At 38.6% G+C, this 18686-nt stretch overlaps 1 protein-coding gene across 5 annotated transcripts in view; it reads left to right on the top strand.

Annotated features, from left to right (window-relative positions):
• The window catches only part of ACACA (acetyl-CoA carboxylase alpha), a 338866-nt gene that overhangs the window by 138261 nt on the left and 181919 nt on the right, over positions 1 to 18686 (top strand). For 4 of the 5 annotated variants that reach the window (XM_033183814.1, XM_033183815.1, XM_033183813.1 and 1 more), the window contains 6 exons: positions 2990 to 3099; positions 3888 to 3969; positions 4969 to 5067; positions 6398 to 6504; positions 10141 to 10251; positions 17868 to 18077. In XM_033183814.1, the coding sequence (XP_033039705.1) occupies positions 2990 to 3099; positions 3888 to 3969; positions 4969 to 5067; positions 6398 to 6504; positions 10141 to 10251; positions 17868 to 18077 (719 nt within the window). Of the gene's footprint in view, positions 1 to 2989; positions 3100 to 3887; positions 3970 to 4968; positions 5068 to 6397; positions 6505 to 10140; positions 10252 to 16270; positions 16388 to 17867; positions 18078 to 18686 lie in introns of those variants that run through there. The other variant, XM_033183817.1, reaches the window with a different exon arrangement.

The raw sequence follows: 18686 nt of genomic DNA, 5'->3' as shown, positions 1-18686 counted from the left end.
AGCTACTCGGAAGCTGAGGCAGGAGAACTGTATGAACCCAGGAGGAGGAGGTTGTGGTGAGCCGAGATAGTGCCACTGCATTCCAGCCTGGGCCACAAAGCGAGACTCAGTCTCAACGAAAAAAAAAAAAAAGAGAGAAAGCTTTCTGAAAGAGATTATGTCTAACCAAGAATGAGTAAGAGTGAAGCAATTGAAGGGAGAGAAAGGTGTACCAGACAGAAAGAACAGCATATACACATGCATAAAGGTATGACACAAGTGGTGTTCTAGAAGTTACAGGGGCTACAAGATGTGATATAGTATTTGCCAAGGGGGACCTTGTTTTCCATCCTCTGAAGCACAGACTTTGTCTTTTGAGGAGAGTATGTGTGTGTGTTGGACATCTAAGGATTTGCATTTTAAATGAATGTGTTTTTTGATGTGTGTGTATGTGTGTGTGTTTAACTATGTAAAAGTTGAAGAGTATAATTAATCCCTTCCCATCTACCTGTCATGCAATATCAATAATTATCAACTCATGGCTAATCTAGTTTCATCTGTATTCTTAACCCCATGCACAATTATTTTGATGCAAATCCTTGATACCATATTATTCATCATGTTATCTATGAAGATACTGTACCTTAAGATTAAGAGATTATACCTTACTGATAAGAAGTATGGAGGGCCAGGCATGGTGGCTCATGCCTGTAATCTCAGCACTTGAGGAGGCCAAGGCAGGCGGATCACTTGAGCCTAGAAGTTCAAGGTCAGCCTGGACAATGTGGTGAAACTTTGTCGCTACAAAAAATGCAAAAATTAGCTGGGCATAGAGGCACGTGCCTGTAGTCTCAGCTACTCTGGAGGCTGAGGTGGGAGAATCACCTGAGCCCAGGAGGTCGAGGTTGCAGTGAGCCATGATCATGCCACTGCATTCCAGTCTGGGTGTCAGAGTGAGACCCTGTCTCAAAAACAAACAAACAAACAAAAAAGAAATCTAAACCAAAACAATACTAAAGACTTTTTTTTTTAAACTTACGAAACTCACAAAATTGAAAACATTCATAATACCTAACATAGGTGAGAGTATTTGGTACCCATGTTGCTAGTGAGAGTCTGAAAATATGAATACCTTTTGACCCAGTAGTTTTATTGTTAGTAACGTATCTGTGGATATAATTGGACAGCCATACAGGGATACACATTATTTTATTATTTTTCAAATTGTAAATAATCTGTACTTCCATCAATAAGTTAGTAGTCAAATGAATTATATAGCCTATTGAAATATTAGGTATCCATCAAAAAATTAAACATATATATATATATACCAAAAAATATATATTTATATACAATAAAGCATAAACTGGTTGTCTTTGAGGTGGGACAATGGGTGAGAGTCTCACTCTGTCCCCCAGGCTGGAGTGCAGTGGCTCAATCTCGGCTCACTGCAACCTCTGCCTCCCAGGTTCAAGCGATTCTCCTGCCTCAGCCTCTCTCAGCCTCACTCTGTCTGTGGTGGGACTACAGGCGTGTGCCACCATCCCTGGCTAATTTTTTGTATTTTTAGGGAGATGGGGTTTCACCGTGTTAGCCAGGATGGTCTCCATCTCCTGACCTCATGATCTGCCCACCTCAGCCTCCCAAAGTGCTGAGATTACAGGCGTGAGCCACCACACCCAGCCAATTTTGACTTTTAAAATATAGTATTGTTATAGTCTGTTGTATTATCTAACATTATTTAATAATTTACATGCTTTCCCTCCTATAATCAAAGAGAACAATAAACCTGTTTTAATTTTGAAGACATTCTAGCAGAATTTTTTAGTAGTTTTTTTTTTTTTTAGAAAGGACTTAAAATCTTTTAGAAATAAGAATAAGATAATCACCATTCTGACTGGCATGAGATGGTATCTCATTATGGTTTTGATTTGCATTTCTCTAATAATCACTGATGTTGAGCCTTTTTTTTTTTTTTTAAATATGTTTGTTGGCTGCATAAATGTCTTCTTTTGAGAAGTGTCTGTTCATGCCCTTTGCCAGTGCATATGGGGCTTAATACCTAACTGATGGGGTTGATAGGTGCAGCAAACCACCATGGCATATGTTTACCTATGTAATAAACCTGGATGTCCTGCACATGTATCCTGTAACTTAAATTTTTAGAAAAGAACGAGATAAAAGAACTGTTAATAAATAATGGTGGATGCTTGAGTTGAAATTTGAAAGCTAAAATAAATATATAAATGGAGGAAATGAACTTTGAGCAAGTTACTTAACTCCTCCAAGCCATCATTTTCTGTCATATATCATGTATTGGGTTGATGACAGAATTAAATGAGATAATGTATATATAAAGTGTTAGTTACAGTCCCTACACGTGGTAGCTCTTCTGTTACAATTGTCATTGCCAGAATAGGAAGATAGATGTTAGGTGACAAATTTGAAAGGGAGTGCTGTACAACAAATATACATGAGAAAGTGGTTATCTTTCTCAAGTTTCTTTCAAATACCTGTTTCCAGATACACTCTTTCCAGACACTCCTGTAACTAACCTTTCTTGTTTAGCCAGTTTGCAAGCCATTCAGGCTCTCCTATCTTTCTCCATTCTGTCAAGCTCTGCAGCAGGAAAAGGGTCTAGGTCCAGTGCCAGTTAAAGACAAAGAATGTCAGGACTAGAAGTTTTTCTCAGAATAGAGTAATTGCGCTTGGGCCACTGAGAGACACATCAGCCTTGATATAGAAGATTCCTCAGAAAGATTACAAAATGAAATATTGGAGAACTGCTGTTTTAGTATAAGAGCTTCTAAATATGGGGTAACTCGTATTAGTGCTTGTGACTTAACAAACTAAGAGACCCCAACTAAGTGGTCCTGGAAATTATCCTATTAATGCTCTTTGTCCTGTGGTTAATTATGATAGTTCCTGACCTTTACATAGTTTTGCTGTGCAATTAAATTTTTGGAATAAAACAATCATGTGTTCTCTATTAATTTGCTTGCATTTTCAGAATACATTAAGATGGCAGATCACTACGTGCCAGTGCCTGGAGGACCAAACAACAACAACTATGCAAATGTGGAATTAATTCTTGATATTGCTAAAAGGATCCCAGTACAAGTAAGAGATGCCAATGTGTTCTTTAAAACCAAATTCAGCAATTTTATAGTTAGGCACAGGGCGATATCCAGAGAAGAACATTTTTGTAAAGCATCTTTTTTGAAAATTATTAAATGCCTGTATATGAGATAACTAAACCAAATAAGGAAAAGAAAGATGGAAATAATGGAATGGCTAAAAATAAAGTAAACCTAATGCAAACAAAGTTTGGAAGCATCTTTCAGAGATTATTTATTCTAGGTATCTCACCTTTGAGCCATCCCAGGTAAGTAAAAATTACCTGTTTCTTGTGGAATATTAGCCTAAATGATGGTGGTATATTAAAGAAATAGGCTGTTTCTTCCCTGTCACGTTGTGTTAGTAAGTTTAGGGTAGGTATCTTAAAGCCCCAAGAGAAAAAACTCTAAACTTAAATGGCAGTGTAATCAATAAAGATGTAATGGAGTGGCCATAGTAATTGAATATGTGAAACATAGCCAGTATTTCTAGAAGATGCCCTTTACAGCTTAGGCTATGAATTGAGTTTCCTAAAGAGCAACAAGAATAACTGGATCTTAATATCAGTTTCAACTTGGTTTTGACCCCTTCAGAGATCTTGCCACAATGGACTACTTATTGTTACTCTGTAAAGAGTTTGCCAACAATCAAGCATAGAAGCTGAATTAAGCATTAGGCTGCTGTGGAACTATTGTACCTCATGAAATAGGGCCAGCCTGGATAGAGAGTCATGCAGTTTGTGGGGGTTTTGAATGAATTTTAAGAATGAATTATATTGTATTCCCTTGCAGGCAGTGTGGGCTGGCTGGGGTCATGCTTCTGAGAATCCCAAACTACCAGAACTTCTCTTGAAAAATGGCATTGCCTTCATGGGTAAGCCGTTCTGACATACTGTCCCTGTCTTTCTGTTTCTTTTTGTCAATTTTGCCCACATTTTACTCTATAGTCTGATCTTCTTCTGTTTAAGATGTACTGGGCTCGCTCTCTCTCTGTCTCTCTCTCTCTCTCTTTTTTTTTTTTCTCAATCTATTACTAACTCTCAGAGTGACCCTCTTCATTTCTTTCATTTTTTTCATTTCTTGCTTATCTCACTTCATCTTGATTTTTTCTGTCCCTGGGTCCGATATGGAGATATGGAGAAGGCTTTGGTTTCTAAAACACTGACCTTTTAAAACTTTGCAGCTAACCTTAAGAAAGCATGTGGGAAAATTACCTGTTTTTAGATAGTGAAGATAATTGAATACTCAGGATGCCCTGGCAGTGTGCCGTTAAATATGAATCAGCACCTTTGCATTTAAGCATATAGGTGCTACAGGTGAGAGATACTTCTGACTTTTCTGCTGTCATTATACCAGAGAGAAAAAGAGAGGTTATATAGCTCAAAGTATTTTTCTGTCTGTCTCAGTGACCTTAAACAATGAACATTATGTTTTGTAAACCTTATTAAAGATAAGTCTCCTTTTTGGGCTCCCCTAAGACCAAAGAGGGTATACTATTTCAGACTTGAATCCTAAAACTTTAAAGTCCTTATTTCAGGATATTGACTTAAAAAAGAAGACTTTATTGATCTGGTAAAGTTGAATCATGAAGAATGATAACATTATAGCTAGATTTGGCAAAAATTTAATTCAGCATATGTTTATATATACAGAGCTCTCACTCTGTACAAAAAGCTACGTTAGGTTTCATAGATGGTACAAAGATAAGTCAAAGCATAATAGTCCCCATAATCAATTTATGATCTCCTTGATATGTGAGGGGTCAGGGGAGGACAAGACAAATACATAAATAGCTATGATACAAGGCAACTACATGTGCCAGAAATGAGGCCAAAATGTTACAGTCAGGATTCTTTTCCTGTTTTGTTTTTAGGTCCTCCAAGCCAGGCCATGTGGGCTTTAGGGGATAAGATTGCATCTTCCATAGTGGCTCAAACTGCAGGTATCCCAACTCTTCCCTGGAGCGGCAGTGGTAAGAACTGAATTCTTGTTTGTATCTTGAAGTACAAAATAGCTCAATAGGATATTTGGGACTTACCTCTTTTGAAAAAGTATTGGGATACTTGACAGGAAATGGAATACAGTTGATTAATGGTATCTTGTAGCTCCTGACTTAATTAATACACCTGTGATTCTTTTATCTTAGGAATGTAAATTTAGTTCCAGGGACACAGATGCTAAACTGTGATCTAGAGTGAGCTTGTGAGTTAACTTGGAGAAACTCTGGGAAAGCACATACATGGTTTTGTGGGTTTAGATGTACTCTGGGTAGGCTAGAATCTTCCTCAGAGGTGGGCTTCCCAGGTGGAATTAGGTCTTCGGACCTGCCTGGGAGTAGTCTGGATCACTAAGAAAAACCTAAAACCTACTCAGATGTTTACTTGCCAATGTTTTCTTGATATCAACCCACAAGCTATTGATAATTTGCTTTGACTGTTTAAAAACCATTCAACCTCAGTTGCCCTTGATGCAGAAAATGAGGTCAGTAATTAACCTTTCTTCCAGGCATGCCAGAGGGGCAAGAATTTTCAGAAAATGATTTATTCTCAACAAATCCCTTAAAGAGTTCTATGTGAATTATTATAGCTGATAACAATATGAATCTTTCTTTTTTTTTTTTTGGTACTCAAGCACTGGGAGCAGACATACACTGAAACTTCTTTTAAATGGGAATGACCATTGTCTTGAGGCTGAACAGATTTGAACCCTTGTTACTCTGGCTCTCCAGGGAGATTGCAATATCCTCTCCAGATCTGCTGGGTCAAATCGTTTAAAATAAACGGTTGAATTTGTTCTTGTTTGAATGGAGAGGCTATAGTGTTCCCCTTGTGGCTGAGTACAGGGACGTTCAGAGAGCATGGAATCATGACTCTGCTGAGGCCGATAAAACCGCCATTTCTATTTCCAAGGGCTCATAAAGATTGAATTATTCCCAGACCTCTTGGCCCTGGAGCAGGCCTGAACACACAGTTTGAAGGTATTTTGCCTGCTGAGTTGCTGTGAGAAGTATGCCATGCTCTTTTTTTGTTTGTTTGTTTTGGTTTTGTATGTCTTTGCATTTTTATAAGTTGCTCCCTGTTAGCTCATGTGGCTTTTGCCAGCATAAGAACCCAAGTTGCTGGGTCATGCTATGGCTAAATCCTGTTAACCCCAAGGACTGATCAGGGTTTTATGACATCCTTCCTTCTCCCATCCACTCTCAGTTTTGGATAAATATGATAGCATTTTAAAGAATGCAGAGCAGAAAATTGACAAGAGCAGAAGCTCTTGTAATTGCCCTAAGTTGCTATTGTCTATTGCAGGTCTTCATATGGACTGGCAGGAAAATGATTTTTCAAAACGTATCTTAAATGTTCCCCAGGAGCTATATGAAAAAGGTTATGTGAAAGATGTGGATGATGGGCTACAGGTAGGTTACTAACTCCAGGGAGTGATACCTTTCAACTGACCAATTATAGTCACAAATGTGGAAATTGGGAGCCTGGCTCGTGATATATACCCAAGGTGGTGTTAGGGATGTAAGACCAGGAGGTGTAGTTTAAAAGTATAGAATACTCTGGTTTGTCTTTAGATTGCATAAGTCTTTTTACTTTAAAAAATACAGATTGAGGAAGTGACTTTAAATGTAAACAATCTAAATTCATTTTGAAGCAGGCTGCTCATCTAGACAGAACATTTCTTAGGTGATTAAGTCAGAGTTTTAAGGAGGTGCTGATTCTCTCTCTCTCTACCACCTGTTAGTGTGTGAGGGCAGGGACAACAAACAACATACTTTTTTCCACTGGTTGAATTCAGAACCAAGAAGCCAGGAGGCAGAGATCAAACAGTCAGCTTTATTACAAACAGTGATGTTGGTGAAAATGGCTTAAGTGTGCAGCAACAATCAGATTTGTAAACTGAACACCAAAGTTAAGCAGGCTCACTCACCCACTGGTTACTGGCAGTGCTGAATGACCACAGATTTCCCTCGACAGAGGGTGAGCTTAATTCAGCTTAGTGTATGGCTGAGAGCTGACAAAGAGTGTGTGTCCTGTGCAGTGGGCTGATCCCAAAGGGGAAAAGGCTGAGCTATGCATATTCAGTCCCTCCTTCCAAGTTGACCAATCACATAATTTATTATTTTTCCCTTGGGGAGGAGCAAGGGAGTGAACCGAGAAAGACTGAAAGCGTTACTCTTAATTGTTGTCTATCCATGTAAAAATGTGAACCTAGGCAAAAGGAGATCCTTTCCCCACCATTAACTTTTCTTTGCTTATAGTTCCCTCCAATTTGTTCCCCTTTAATTTTTATAAATAGTTTAAAGTGTTGGTTATGCTTTCAGGTATAATGAAAGATAATGAAAGAGGTTATTGTAAGAAAAATACATTGCTTTAGTTTGACTCGTGTGTTATAAATTCAAGAGGGATACTGAATGTTCAAATAATTTTGCTATATTGTTTGCATTTTAAGTTAAACATCCTGTAATCTCCTTAATAAGAAGAATTAATATTTCTAATTGAATTGCAAATGCTTCATTTTGTTTGCTATAATTTGCAAAAGAGTAGAAGCTCTTTGTAAGGAACTAGCTATTTTTTTTTTTTTTTTTTTGCTTATCAACTAATGTTCTTTTTTTTTTGGTATAATTATAAACAGCATTTTCTGGTAGAAAATTTGAAAAGCCAAAGATGATGATAAAGCCACATGTAAACACACCATCCAAAGATAATGTCTGTTAACATATTCATGTTTTTTATCCTTTTCAACTCATAGATTTATATCATATAAAAATCTTTATTAAGAGATTCCTATACTTATGATAATTATAAGTTTTGAGTCTTAATATATGTATTGTGTTGGTAATCATAATACTTTTTTCTACTTAATATTTTTTGTCCTTCTACCTCCCCGCTCCTTACTTATATTATATTAAAGTGTTAAAATTCTTCCAAAATATTTTTAATGGGCTACTTGTGACTAAAGCTTTCATATATTTTTAAAAGGCCTACCTTCTTACTTACTGACCTCCTGTGGGATACCCCTTTTTTTTTTAAAGTCTTTCTCCACACTTATGCTATCTCTTTGATCATCTATCACTCAGCAATTGAGTTCATTATACTAATTCTGTTTATATGAGCATAGGAAAGAATAGAGTTAAGGAAACATTAGAAAAGGTGAGACTGCGAGTAAAAGATTTTCATTCCTAATCGATTGACATAGCTTAAACATTGAAATGTTCTTTTTCTGGGTGATATTTATTTTATTTTATTTTTTTGGGTTGGAGTCTCACTCTGTTGCCCAGGCTGGAGTGCAGTGGTGCCATCTCGGCTCACTGCAACCTCTACTTCCCAGATTCAAGTGATTTCCTGCCTCAGCCTCCTGAGTAGCTGGGATTACAGGTGCTCACTTTTGTATTTTTAGTGCAGACAGGGTTTCACCAAGTTGGGCTGGCTGGTCTCGAACTCCTGACCTCAAGTGATCCACCTACCTTGGCCTCTTAAAGTGCTGAGATTACAAGTGTGAGGCACTGGGCCAGGCCTGGTGATATATTTTAAAGATATTATTATAATGTAGCAAAACCTTAAAAGACTGGAATATTTTGACAAAGGAATGACTTGGTTATTTTATTTTATTTTATTTTATTATTTTTTGAGACAGGGTCTCACTTTGTTGCCCAAGCTGGAATGCAGAGGCACGATCTTGGCTCATTGCAACCTTTGCCTCCTGGGTTCAAGCAGTTCTCGTGCCACAGCTTCCCGAGTAGCTGGGATTACAGGCATGCAGTACCACGCCCAACTAATTTTTTGTGTTTTTAGTAGGGCCAGGGGTTCATCATGTTGACCAGGCTGGTCTCAAACTCCTGACCTCAGGTGTGATCCATCTGCCTCAGCTTCTCAAAGTGTTGGGATTACAGGCATGAGCTACTGAGCCCAACCCCACTTTAGCTTATTTTTTTTTTTTTTGTTTGAGACAGAGTCTTGCTCTGCCACCCAGGCTGGAGTGCAGTGGCTGGATCTCAGCTCACTGCAAGCTCCGCCTCCCGGGTTTACGCCATTCTCCTGCCTCAGCCTCGCGAGTAGCTGGGACTACAGGCGCCTGCCTCGTCGCCCGGCTAGTTTTTTGTATTTTTAAGTAGATACAGGGTTTCACCGTATTAGCCAGGATGGTCTCGATCTCCTGACCTCGTGATCTGCCCGTCTCGGCCTCCCAAAGTGCTGGGATTACAGGCTTGAGCCACCGCGCCCGGCCTAGCTTATTTTAAATGAACTCTTTATGTCTTTTTTTTTTTTTTAATTGTGATACGTGGATACCTGCATAATATAAGAAATTCCAATAATGCAGAAATATATACAGTGAAAAAGGAAAGTTGTATATCCACCCATCTTTCTTTGTTTTTTTTTTTGTTTTTTTGAGATGGAGTTTCGCTCTTGTTGCCCAGGCTGGAGTGCAATGGCATGATCTCTTGGCTCACTGCAACCTCCACCTCCCAGGTTCAAGTGATTCTCCTGCCTCAGCCTCCCGAATAGCTGTGATTACAGGCATGTGCCATCATGCCCAGCTAATTTTGTATTTTTAGTAGAGACGGGGTTTCTCCATGATGGTCAGGCTGGTCTCGAACTCCTGACCTCAGGTGATCCGCCCGCCTTGGCCTTCCAAAGTGCTGTGATTACAGGCATTAGCCACTGAGCCCGGACCCATCTTTCTTTTCTAAATCATTGCTGGTATGTACTCTGGACTTCAATTCTTTGCACTTACATATGTAGGTGTATGAATGCATATATAATTTTGTTTTTGACCCATGTGACATTACTTTAGATTGAACCATAAGAAATTGCCTATATTCAGTCATTTTTAAAATCTGTGAATAAGGCAATTTCTTTTGGTTCAACCTAATACTACAAATATTGTTCTACTATTTATTTTTTCACCTAATAGTGTATCTTGAAGATCTTTCTATTTTACTATATTTAGACTTACTGACTGCATTCTTAAAGGGAGAAAAATGCCAGTTTTCTCCTTCCCTAGTAATAACACTATTTCTTCTATTTTTTTTTCTTTCTTCTTGAAGGCAGCTGAGGAAGTTGGATATCCAGTAATGATCAAGGCCTCAGAAGGAGGAGGAGGGAAGGGAATTAGAAAAGTCAACAATGCAGATGACTTCCCTAACCTCTTCAGACAGGTAGAGTACAAGCTGTTTTTGTTTGTTTGAACTAACATATATATCAGAGATACATGATTTAACTCATACTATAATTTGGATGTCCAGAAAATATTTAATTTTTAATTTTGTCTATAGCTAATTGTCTTTCCCTCTAGTTTCTACCTGCGTGTTAGCAGAGAAAAAAGGTTAATGAAATGTCCAACTCAATTTTAAGTTTTATTTAATTAGGTAATTCAAAAAGTAGAGTTTTTCTGTCCTATATAAACATGCTCAGTTTCTCAGATAGCTCTTCCCTACATGGTGCGTATGGCTTTTAGGACCTCATAATGGCAAGGAAAAATCAATACCTTTCTATATTTTTGTGTCCCTGTTCTTCTGACTTTGTAGATAATGTGTGGTGTGGTGGTATGATACTGGTATGGTTGCTCTTGGCTTGGACAGGCCCAGGCTCTCTGGTTGACTTTTTCTCACTTTAGTTCACATAGCCTAGAGACCTCTGAGTTACCATCATATGTCCCATCTACCCTGCTGTCCCAGCGGTCTATACCCTAGTCCATGCTGCATGGCCACCACACCCTGGCACAGGAACCCTGTGGCAGGCCCATAGTATATAGGAACTGAGAGTGACTCAGGAAAGCTCAATGTAGGATCTCTCGTTGTCTTACCCTCTGCTTTGCAGCCAAGTTGATGTGACCGTACTATACATTGGTTGTAGAGATGACCAAATAAGTGATGTCTTTTTAGAATCTTAAACACAGTGAGAAAAGGGAGACAGGAGTCTCTTTTTGTTCTGCCCTCACATACTTAGTTACCGTCACATACTTAACTCACTTTTTTTCCTTCTACCAGTGCGTAGTAAAAGATGTGTCAAAAAATGGAAAATTGGGACAGAAGTCTGCTCTTTTCACTCTCCTAGCTTCCCCCTTTTTCATAGTTTCCTTATCATCTTCTACTTTGCACTTCTTTTATTAGTGTGCCATGCCACCTTTTATTTGGCTTTTTTTTTTCTTAAAACAGCAGCAAACTCCTTGCTTCACTGTCAAAAGTTAAATGGAAAATCTTATAAGCTGAGTCTTCCATGATTTGATATACAGATAGTCCCCCAACTTAAAATTTCAACTTACAAATTTTCAGCTTTACAATGGTGTGCAAGTGATAATGCATTCAGCATAAATCTTACTTTGAGTACCCATACAGCTATTGTTTTTCACTTTTAGTACAACATTCAGTAAACTACATGAGATGGTCAACACTTTATTATTATAATACAGGCTTTGTGTTAGAAGATTTTGCCCAGCTGTAGGCTAATGTGTTTTAAGAACATTTAAGGTAGGCTAGACTAAGCTATGAAGGTATCTTAAATACAATTTTTACTTAACACATTTTAACTAATGTTGGGTTTATTGGGACATAACCGCATTGTAAGTCAAGGAGCATCTGTACTAGATAAAGGAAGTGATAAAGTTGTTGTCTTGGCTGGGCTTAGTGGCTTATGCCTGTAATCCTAGCACTTTGGGAGTCTAAAGCGGGAGCATAGATTGAAGCCAGGAATTTGAGATCAGCCTGGAAGACAAAGTGAGATTCTATCTCTACAAAAAATTTTAAAATACATAAATAAATAAGGTATTGTTTTGCTACATTATCCTATTTTAAGTGTCAGAAATTGAATACTACCTTGGGTTTTTTTTTTTTCACATTTTTTTCATTGAATTCTAATTTCATAGGTAGATCAATGACTCAGGGGGTCTAGAGAAAAGGACTTTGCTCTTAGAAGCAAAAAGAAAAAAAAGGCATGGATTAATAATGTTAACTGATACAGACATTTCAAAACTACTCATTACTATGGAATCAAATAGTGGAAAAGTCTTAAAACACTAAGGGGAGGTTTTCTGTGAAAGTCCTTAAGTTTTTCAATACTAGTTGGCTGAATAAACCAATCCTCCCGTTGGGAATAAACTAGAAAAGCTGAACCAGATTTCTTTATAAATATGTGTGTGTGTGTGTGTGTGTGTGTGTGTGTGTGTTTTATGGCATTAGAGACCATTCAAGACAGTGAAGAATTATGGGGCTAACATATAGGAGAAAAAGGAAACCCAGAGATGTGAGCTTGACGTATGAGGCTACTTTTCCCCTAGATACATCTTCTAGTTCAAGAAGAAGCACCTGAAAGGCTGATGAGTTTTTGACAGTCTTAAAAGACTAAGAGGGCTCCCTGGGGAGAGGTGCCCTGGAAAACCTCCCACATTTTAGGTTGGGATCTTTAAGGACTGACTACGGGAGAAAGGGTGAACTGGAAATAGACTAGCCCTCACAGGGACTAAATCTTGGCTTCAAAATATTCAACCTCTGATTTAAGCAAGATGTTTTAGGATTGCTGGTGCTTCTAGACACCTGCAGGAAGCAAATGTAAATCCTTTCCAGAGAAAGATAACATCCAGAACTTAAAATTATTTCTGTTCATTTTTCTTACAGCATATCAACCACTCAATTCAAAACAGGCATACAAAATTAGACGATTGAAAACCAAGAAGAACAAAACAGTAGAAACAGACCCACAGAGGGTTTAGATAATGAGATTATCAGACAAGGACTTTAAAGTAATTCTGCTTAACGTATTCAAGGAAATTAAAGACAAGATTGAGAATTTTGGTAGAGAACTGGAAATCATAAAGAAGAAACAAAAGTTCTAGAACTGAAAATGCAATAACTAAAATTAAGAAGTCAGTATCAGTAGCCGGGCATGGTAGCTCATGCCTGTTATCCCAGCACTTTGGGAGGCCGAGGCAGGTGGATCACTTGAAGTCAGGGGTTCAAGACCAGCCTGGCCAACATGATGAAACCCCGTCTCTACTAAAAATACAAAAATTAGCTAGGCCTGGTGGCACACGCCTGTAATCTCAGCTACTTGGGTGGCTGAGGTGGGAGAATCACTTGAACCCAGGAGGCAGAGGCTGCAGTGAGCTGAGACTGTGCCACTGCATTCTAGTCTGGGCAACAGAGCAAGACCCTGTCTAAAAAAAGAAGAAGAAGTAGTCAATATAGGAGTTTAAAATTATAGCATATTAGATGCAGTTGAAGAGAATTAATAAGTAGCACTGGAGGCTGAGATGGGAGAATCCCTTGAGCCCAGGAGTTTGAGGCTGCATTGGGCTATGGTCATACCACTGCATTCCAGCCTGGGTGACAAAACAAAAAAAAACATAGAAAAAGATAAGATAATTAATGACTCGTGAGTAGATCAGAAGGAAATTCAGACTGAAGCATGAAGAGAGACAAAAGGATGAAAAACATAGAGCAATGTGAGAAATTATTTGCAAAGATGATCATGATAACTCTTTCCATTTCTGTGTACCTACTCTGTACACCATTATTTTGCAGCTCCTCCTATCAAGAAGTAGAGTCTTTTTTCCCCAACCCTTGAATTTTAGCTGGCCTTGTGACTTGTTTTAGCCAGTAGAATGTGGCAGAAATGGTACACAAGTTCTGAAGCCTAGCCTAAACTTCAAATAGTTTTGTAGTTGCCCTTGCTGTCTTGGAGCGAGCCCTCAGACTACCAAGTAAAGAGCCTATTCTAGCCTACTGGAGAAGGAGAGGTCACATGCGCAGAGATGAGTTGTCCCAGCGACGGCCTCCTAGTCCTACTAGCTGACGGTCAGCAGCACCACATTTGAGACATGTAAATGAGACCATCTAATTTGGTCTCATTTGGTTTGGTTATTCAGCCAACTAGTATTGGTTTGGTTATTCAGCCAACTAGCATTTGGATTGGTTATTCAGCCAACTAGTATTGAAAAACTTAAGGACTTTCACAGAAAACCTCCCCTTAGTGTTTTAAGACTTTTCCACTATTTGATTCCATAGTAATGAGTAGTTTTGAAATGTCTGTATCAGTTAACTTGATATTTGATCATCTAACCCCAGTTGAGCTGCCAGATGACTATAGCTGCTTGCGTTACTCCAGGCAAGATCAAAACTGCCAATTGTGCCAAATTCAAAATGCTGATCACACTTTTGAGCAAATAAAATAAAATGGTGACTATACGAAGTCACTAAGTTTTTGGTAGTTAGTTAGGTATCAATGGATAATTGACACAGAAATTGATACCTACAGGTATGATATTGCCATAACAAAAAAGTAAAACATAAGACATTGACTTTAAAACTGGCTCATAGGTGTAGGCTGGAAAATTGATGAGGAGGATGTTAATGAAGACTGGAAGAATGATGAACTGTTAAGGGAGGCTGGAAAAGCAGTGTAGTAATTGTTACTGGAGTCTGGAAAAAAGATCCATGTTCTGTAATAATGGAACAATTGGCAAAAAATGTTATCTGAGTTAACTTGGAAGATAAATTGGATATATTAATTTAATGAAGTCATGGATCTGTTTAAGGAGCTCTCTACAAGTGTTTAAAGTATCTGTGGAGTGCTTCTAGTTGCTTATGTTAAGAAACTGTAAAAAAGAGGTAAGCTAAAGAAGATGTTTTGCTTGCAAGCAGAATTGACAGAATTTACAGAAATGTAAAGGACCCAGAACTTATTGAAAATAGAATTGTTTCTCATCCCGAGTCTCTCCAGCTGGCAAAAGATTTCCTAAGTTAAAAATGCCTCAGGGTAAAGACCAAGTCAAGAGTGCTGTGACTTTAAGGCCTCAGAAATCTTTAAGGTAGTAGCTAATAAATTATCCTTTCAGCTAGGAAGATGCTTCTAAGTATCCTTTTTAAAAAAAAAAAAACAAAAAAACAAAAAACACTTTCAGCTAGAAACAGGCTTCTAGCTATCTTTTTTGTTTGTTTGTTGTTTGTTTGTTTTGAGAGGGAGTCTCACTCTGTCGCCCAGGTTGGAGTACAGTGGCATGATCTCGGCTCACTGCAACCTCCACCTCCCAGGTTCAGGTGATTCTCCTGCCTCAGCCTCCTGAGTAGCTGGGATTACAGGTGTCCACCACAATGCCTGGCTAGTTTTTGTGTTTTGACTAGCGATGAGGTTTCACCATGTTGCCCAGGCTGGTCTTGAACTCCTGATATAAGATGATCCTCCCACCTTGGCCTTCCAAAGTGCTGGGATCACAGACATAAGTCACCACGCCTGGCCCTAAGCATCTTAAGGGTACTGTCTCATAGCATCCTGATGTGCCCAAAGTATAGAGAGGTCTATGCAGACATGAGTTGTGGATGTGTCTCTTTGGATGAGTAGTGAACCCCAATATGATTCATAGGAAACCCACAAAGTTGTCAAGAGATTTGTGTTGATGAATGCACCAAGGGACTGAAAGGGCCAGAAACAGCTCAAAATGAAAAGTGACCTCTGAGCCTTAAACTTTTTTTTTTTTTTTTGAGGTGGAGTCTTGCTCTGTCGCCCAGGCTGGAGTGCAGTGGCACGATCTGGGCTAACTGCAAGCTCCGCCTCCCAGGTTCACGCCATTCTCCTGCCTCAGCCTCCCAAGTAGCTGGGACTATAGGCGCCCGCCACCTTGCCCAGCTAGTTTTTTGTATTCTTTTGAGTAGAGACGGCGTTTCACCATGTTAGCCAGGATGGTCTCGATCTCCTGACCTCATGATCTGCCCGTCTCGGCCTCCCAAAGAGCTGGGATTACAGGCTTGAGCCACCACGCCCGGCTGCCTTAAACTTTTTATGGGCAGGAAGCAGAGAGAAAGCTATTCATCTGTAAACAGCTGTCATTTCAAATATAAAGGGAGATTTTTCAGAGAGTGGAGTCAGGGGCCCAGAGGGCAGAGCTAAGAGCAGGGGATGCCATGGATTAAGGACTCACTCCCAGGGAACCAAACTAGACCCTGAAAAACAAAACAAAACGAAAAGAAAAGCATTCCTGACCCTGGAGTAAGGGAATCTGACAGCATGTACCTATCTGGATTTCAAAACTGCTATGGACCAATGACTACTGTGTACCCCCTATTTCCTCCTCTTTGAACAACAATCTCATTTGCAGTTATCCTCTCCCAATATCATCATAAATATTGGGAGTGTTGGGGCAGATAACTTGTCTTTTTAGTTCCCAGGTCTTTGGATCAAGAGAAACTGTACCTGAGGAGCTGCACCCAAGGAGCCTCATTTTCTTCTGGACATGACTCATGAGAAAATGGACGTCAAGCCCGATGCCATGATTGGATGAGACTTTGGGGGTCTTGGGAGGGGGTGAGTCTATTTTGCATGTGGGAGGTATGTGAATTATTATGGCCATAGGGTGGAGCATAGTAAGTTGTTTGCAAGAGATGGCCACAATAACTCCTCCCATTCCTGTATGTACACCCTTTGCAATGTGACTTTGCTGTTCCTCCCTTCCATGGGTGGCATCTATTTTCCCCACCCCTCGAATCTTAGCTGGCTTTGTGGCTTGCTTAGACCATTAGAATGTGGCCAAAGAGATGTATAAATTCTAGAGCTTATACCTCAAGAGGTCTTATAGCTTCTGCGTTTGCGCTCTTGGAACATAGCACTGAAGAAGCCTGGTCTAACCTGCTGGAGGATGAGAAGCCACATGCATTGGAGATGAATGATTCCAGCTGAGGCTCCCTAGACATACCAGCCAGCACTCAGCACAAATCACCAGACATCTGAGTGAGACCATTCTACCCCACTCAAGCTACCAGATGATGATATGTATATAAGTGCAAGACTAGAAGAAGAACTGCCCAGATGAGAACAGCATCATAAAAGGTTGATGTTCTAAGCAAGCCACTGAGTTTTGAGATGACTTGCTACATGGCAAAACAGAGCAAAAAAGATACAGAGCATAAAAGACTATGGGTTATGTGAAATGGTCTAACATCATGTACTTTAAGTCTCAGAGGAGAAGAGAAAGAGAATGGAGCAGAAGCAATATTTGAAGAAATGATGAAGCAGAAGCCATATTTGAAGAGAGAAAGGCTAAGAATTTCTTTGAACAGATAAAAGATACCAAGGACAGATTCAAAAAGCACTATGAGCCTTAAGCAGGACAAATACAAAGAACCACATCTATGCTTATCAGAGTAAATCTACCACTTTACCTCCTACAAAAGAGAGAAAGAGAGAAAATCTTAAAGCAGCTGAGGAATAAAGATTACTTTCAAAAGAGTAACAATAAAATTGACAGTTGACATCTCAGTAGAAACAGTGAAAGCCAAAAATCATTGGGATTATTTAAAGTGCTGAGAAAAAAAAATAGTTACCATTTTAGAATTCTGTCCCCAACAGTAATATTCTTCAAAACTAAAGATGAAATTCCTTTGGCTGCAACAATACCATATATGATGTAATGTGAACCAGGAAAGTATCTTGTCTGGAACAAGTTGTACGTTTGGTTGTACAGAATACAGGATGGTAGTATTTTGCCCATTGTTGGATTTGTGTATGTGCCTATGTTTTCAAATATTTTGTTGTTTACCTTTGTGATGCACCAGATTTTCATGTTTTCATATTTATCAATTAATATTGATTATGTAAGAATGCAGCATCTTAAAGATATTAAAGATGATGGCATGGACTGTATTTTATTCACTTTTGTATTTCTGCTGATTAACATGGTTCCTGACACTTCTGGACATCTGCTTGTTGAAATCAAAGTAGCTTATCAAGATAGATAAAATGTTTAAAATTTAAGAGTTGTTTTTTTTTTCACACTTTTCTAATACAGGTTCAAGCTGAAGTCCCTGGATCTCCCATATTTGTGATGAGACTAGCCAAACAATCTCGTCATCTGGAGGTACAGATCTTAGCGGACCAATATGGCAATGCCATCTCTTTGTTTGGTCGTGATTGCTCTGTACAACGCAGGCATCAGAAGATTATTGAAGAGGCACCAGCTACTATTGCTACTCCAGCAGTATTTGAACACATGGAACAGGTACATATATTAAAAGATTTACTTTATGTTTTCTTACACAGAACATTTTTCATTCAGTTCATGTACCAATCTGAGAATAATGGGATTTTAAACAACTATTCTGAATAATTAATTAAAATTATGTCCTTTTCTTAGAGAAACAAAATTTTACTGTTCTCCCACTAAGAGAATTGTCAAGGAACATATCAAGCTCTAAAAGTAGTTAACGTGTTCTAAAAAAAAATCAGTGTACCATTTCGGGATACAGGGATAAAGAAGAGAAATGTTTTGAAATTTTTAGTCTTATGATTGATTTTTTTTTAAGAAGCTCATAATCAGGTAGTTTCATTTGCTGGGTTGATTATCATCAAGTCTTCAGCTGAATTTAATCAACTCTATTATCTTTTTTGGAAAGTCCTCTATCTTCAGAGTTCACATATTCTATCTCTTTGTATAGAAAATAGTTTCTCAAAGTCATGAAGGATACCTTTGGAATAACTATAGTTTAGAGACCTGAACATAGTCTTTTCTGGAGTCCTGACCCAGTCTCTATATCAAAATATATTCTTCAAAATATATTTCTTGTGTGTTAGAAGTCTATTTCATATGTTGTGTATATATTAGGATGTA

Source organism: Trachypithecus francoisi, unplaced genomic scaffold (assembly GCF_009764315.1).
Source record: "Trachypithecus francoisi isolate TF-2019V2 unplaced genomic scaffold, Tfra_2.0 Lachesis_group20, whole genome shotgun sequence".
Lineage (NCBI taxonomy): Eukaryota > Metazoa > Chordata > Mammalia > Primates > Cercopithecidae > Trachypithecus > Trachypithecus francoisi.
The sequence above is the reverse complement of the archived record's forward strand: the minus strand, read 5'-3'. Positions and strand labels throughout refer to the sequence as shown.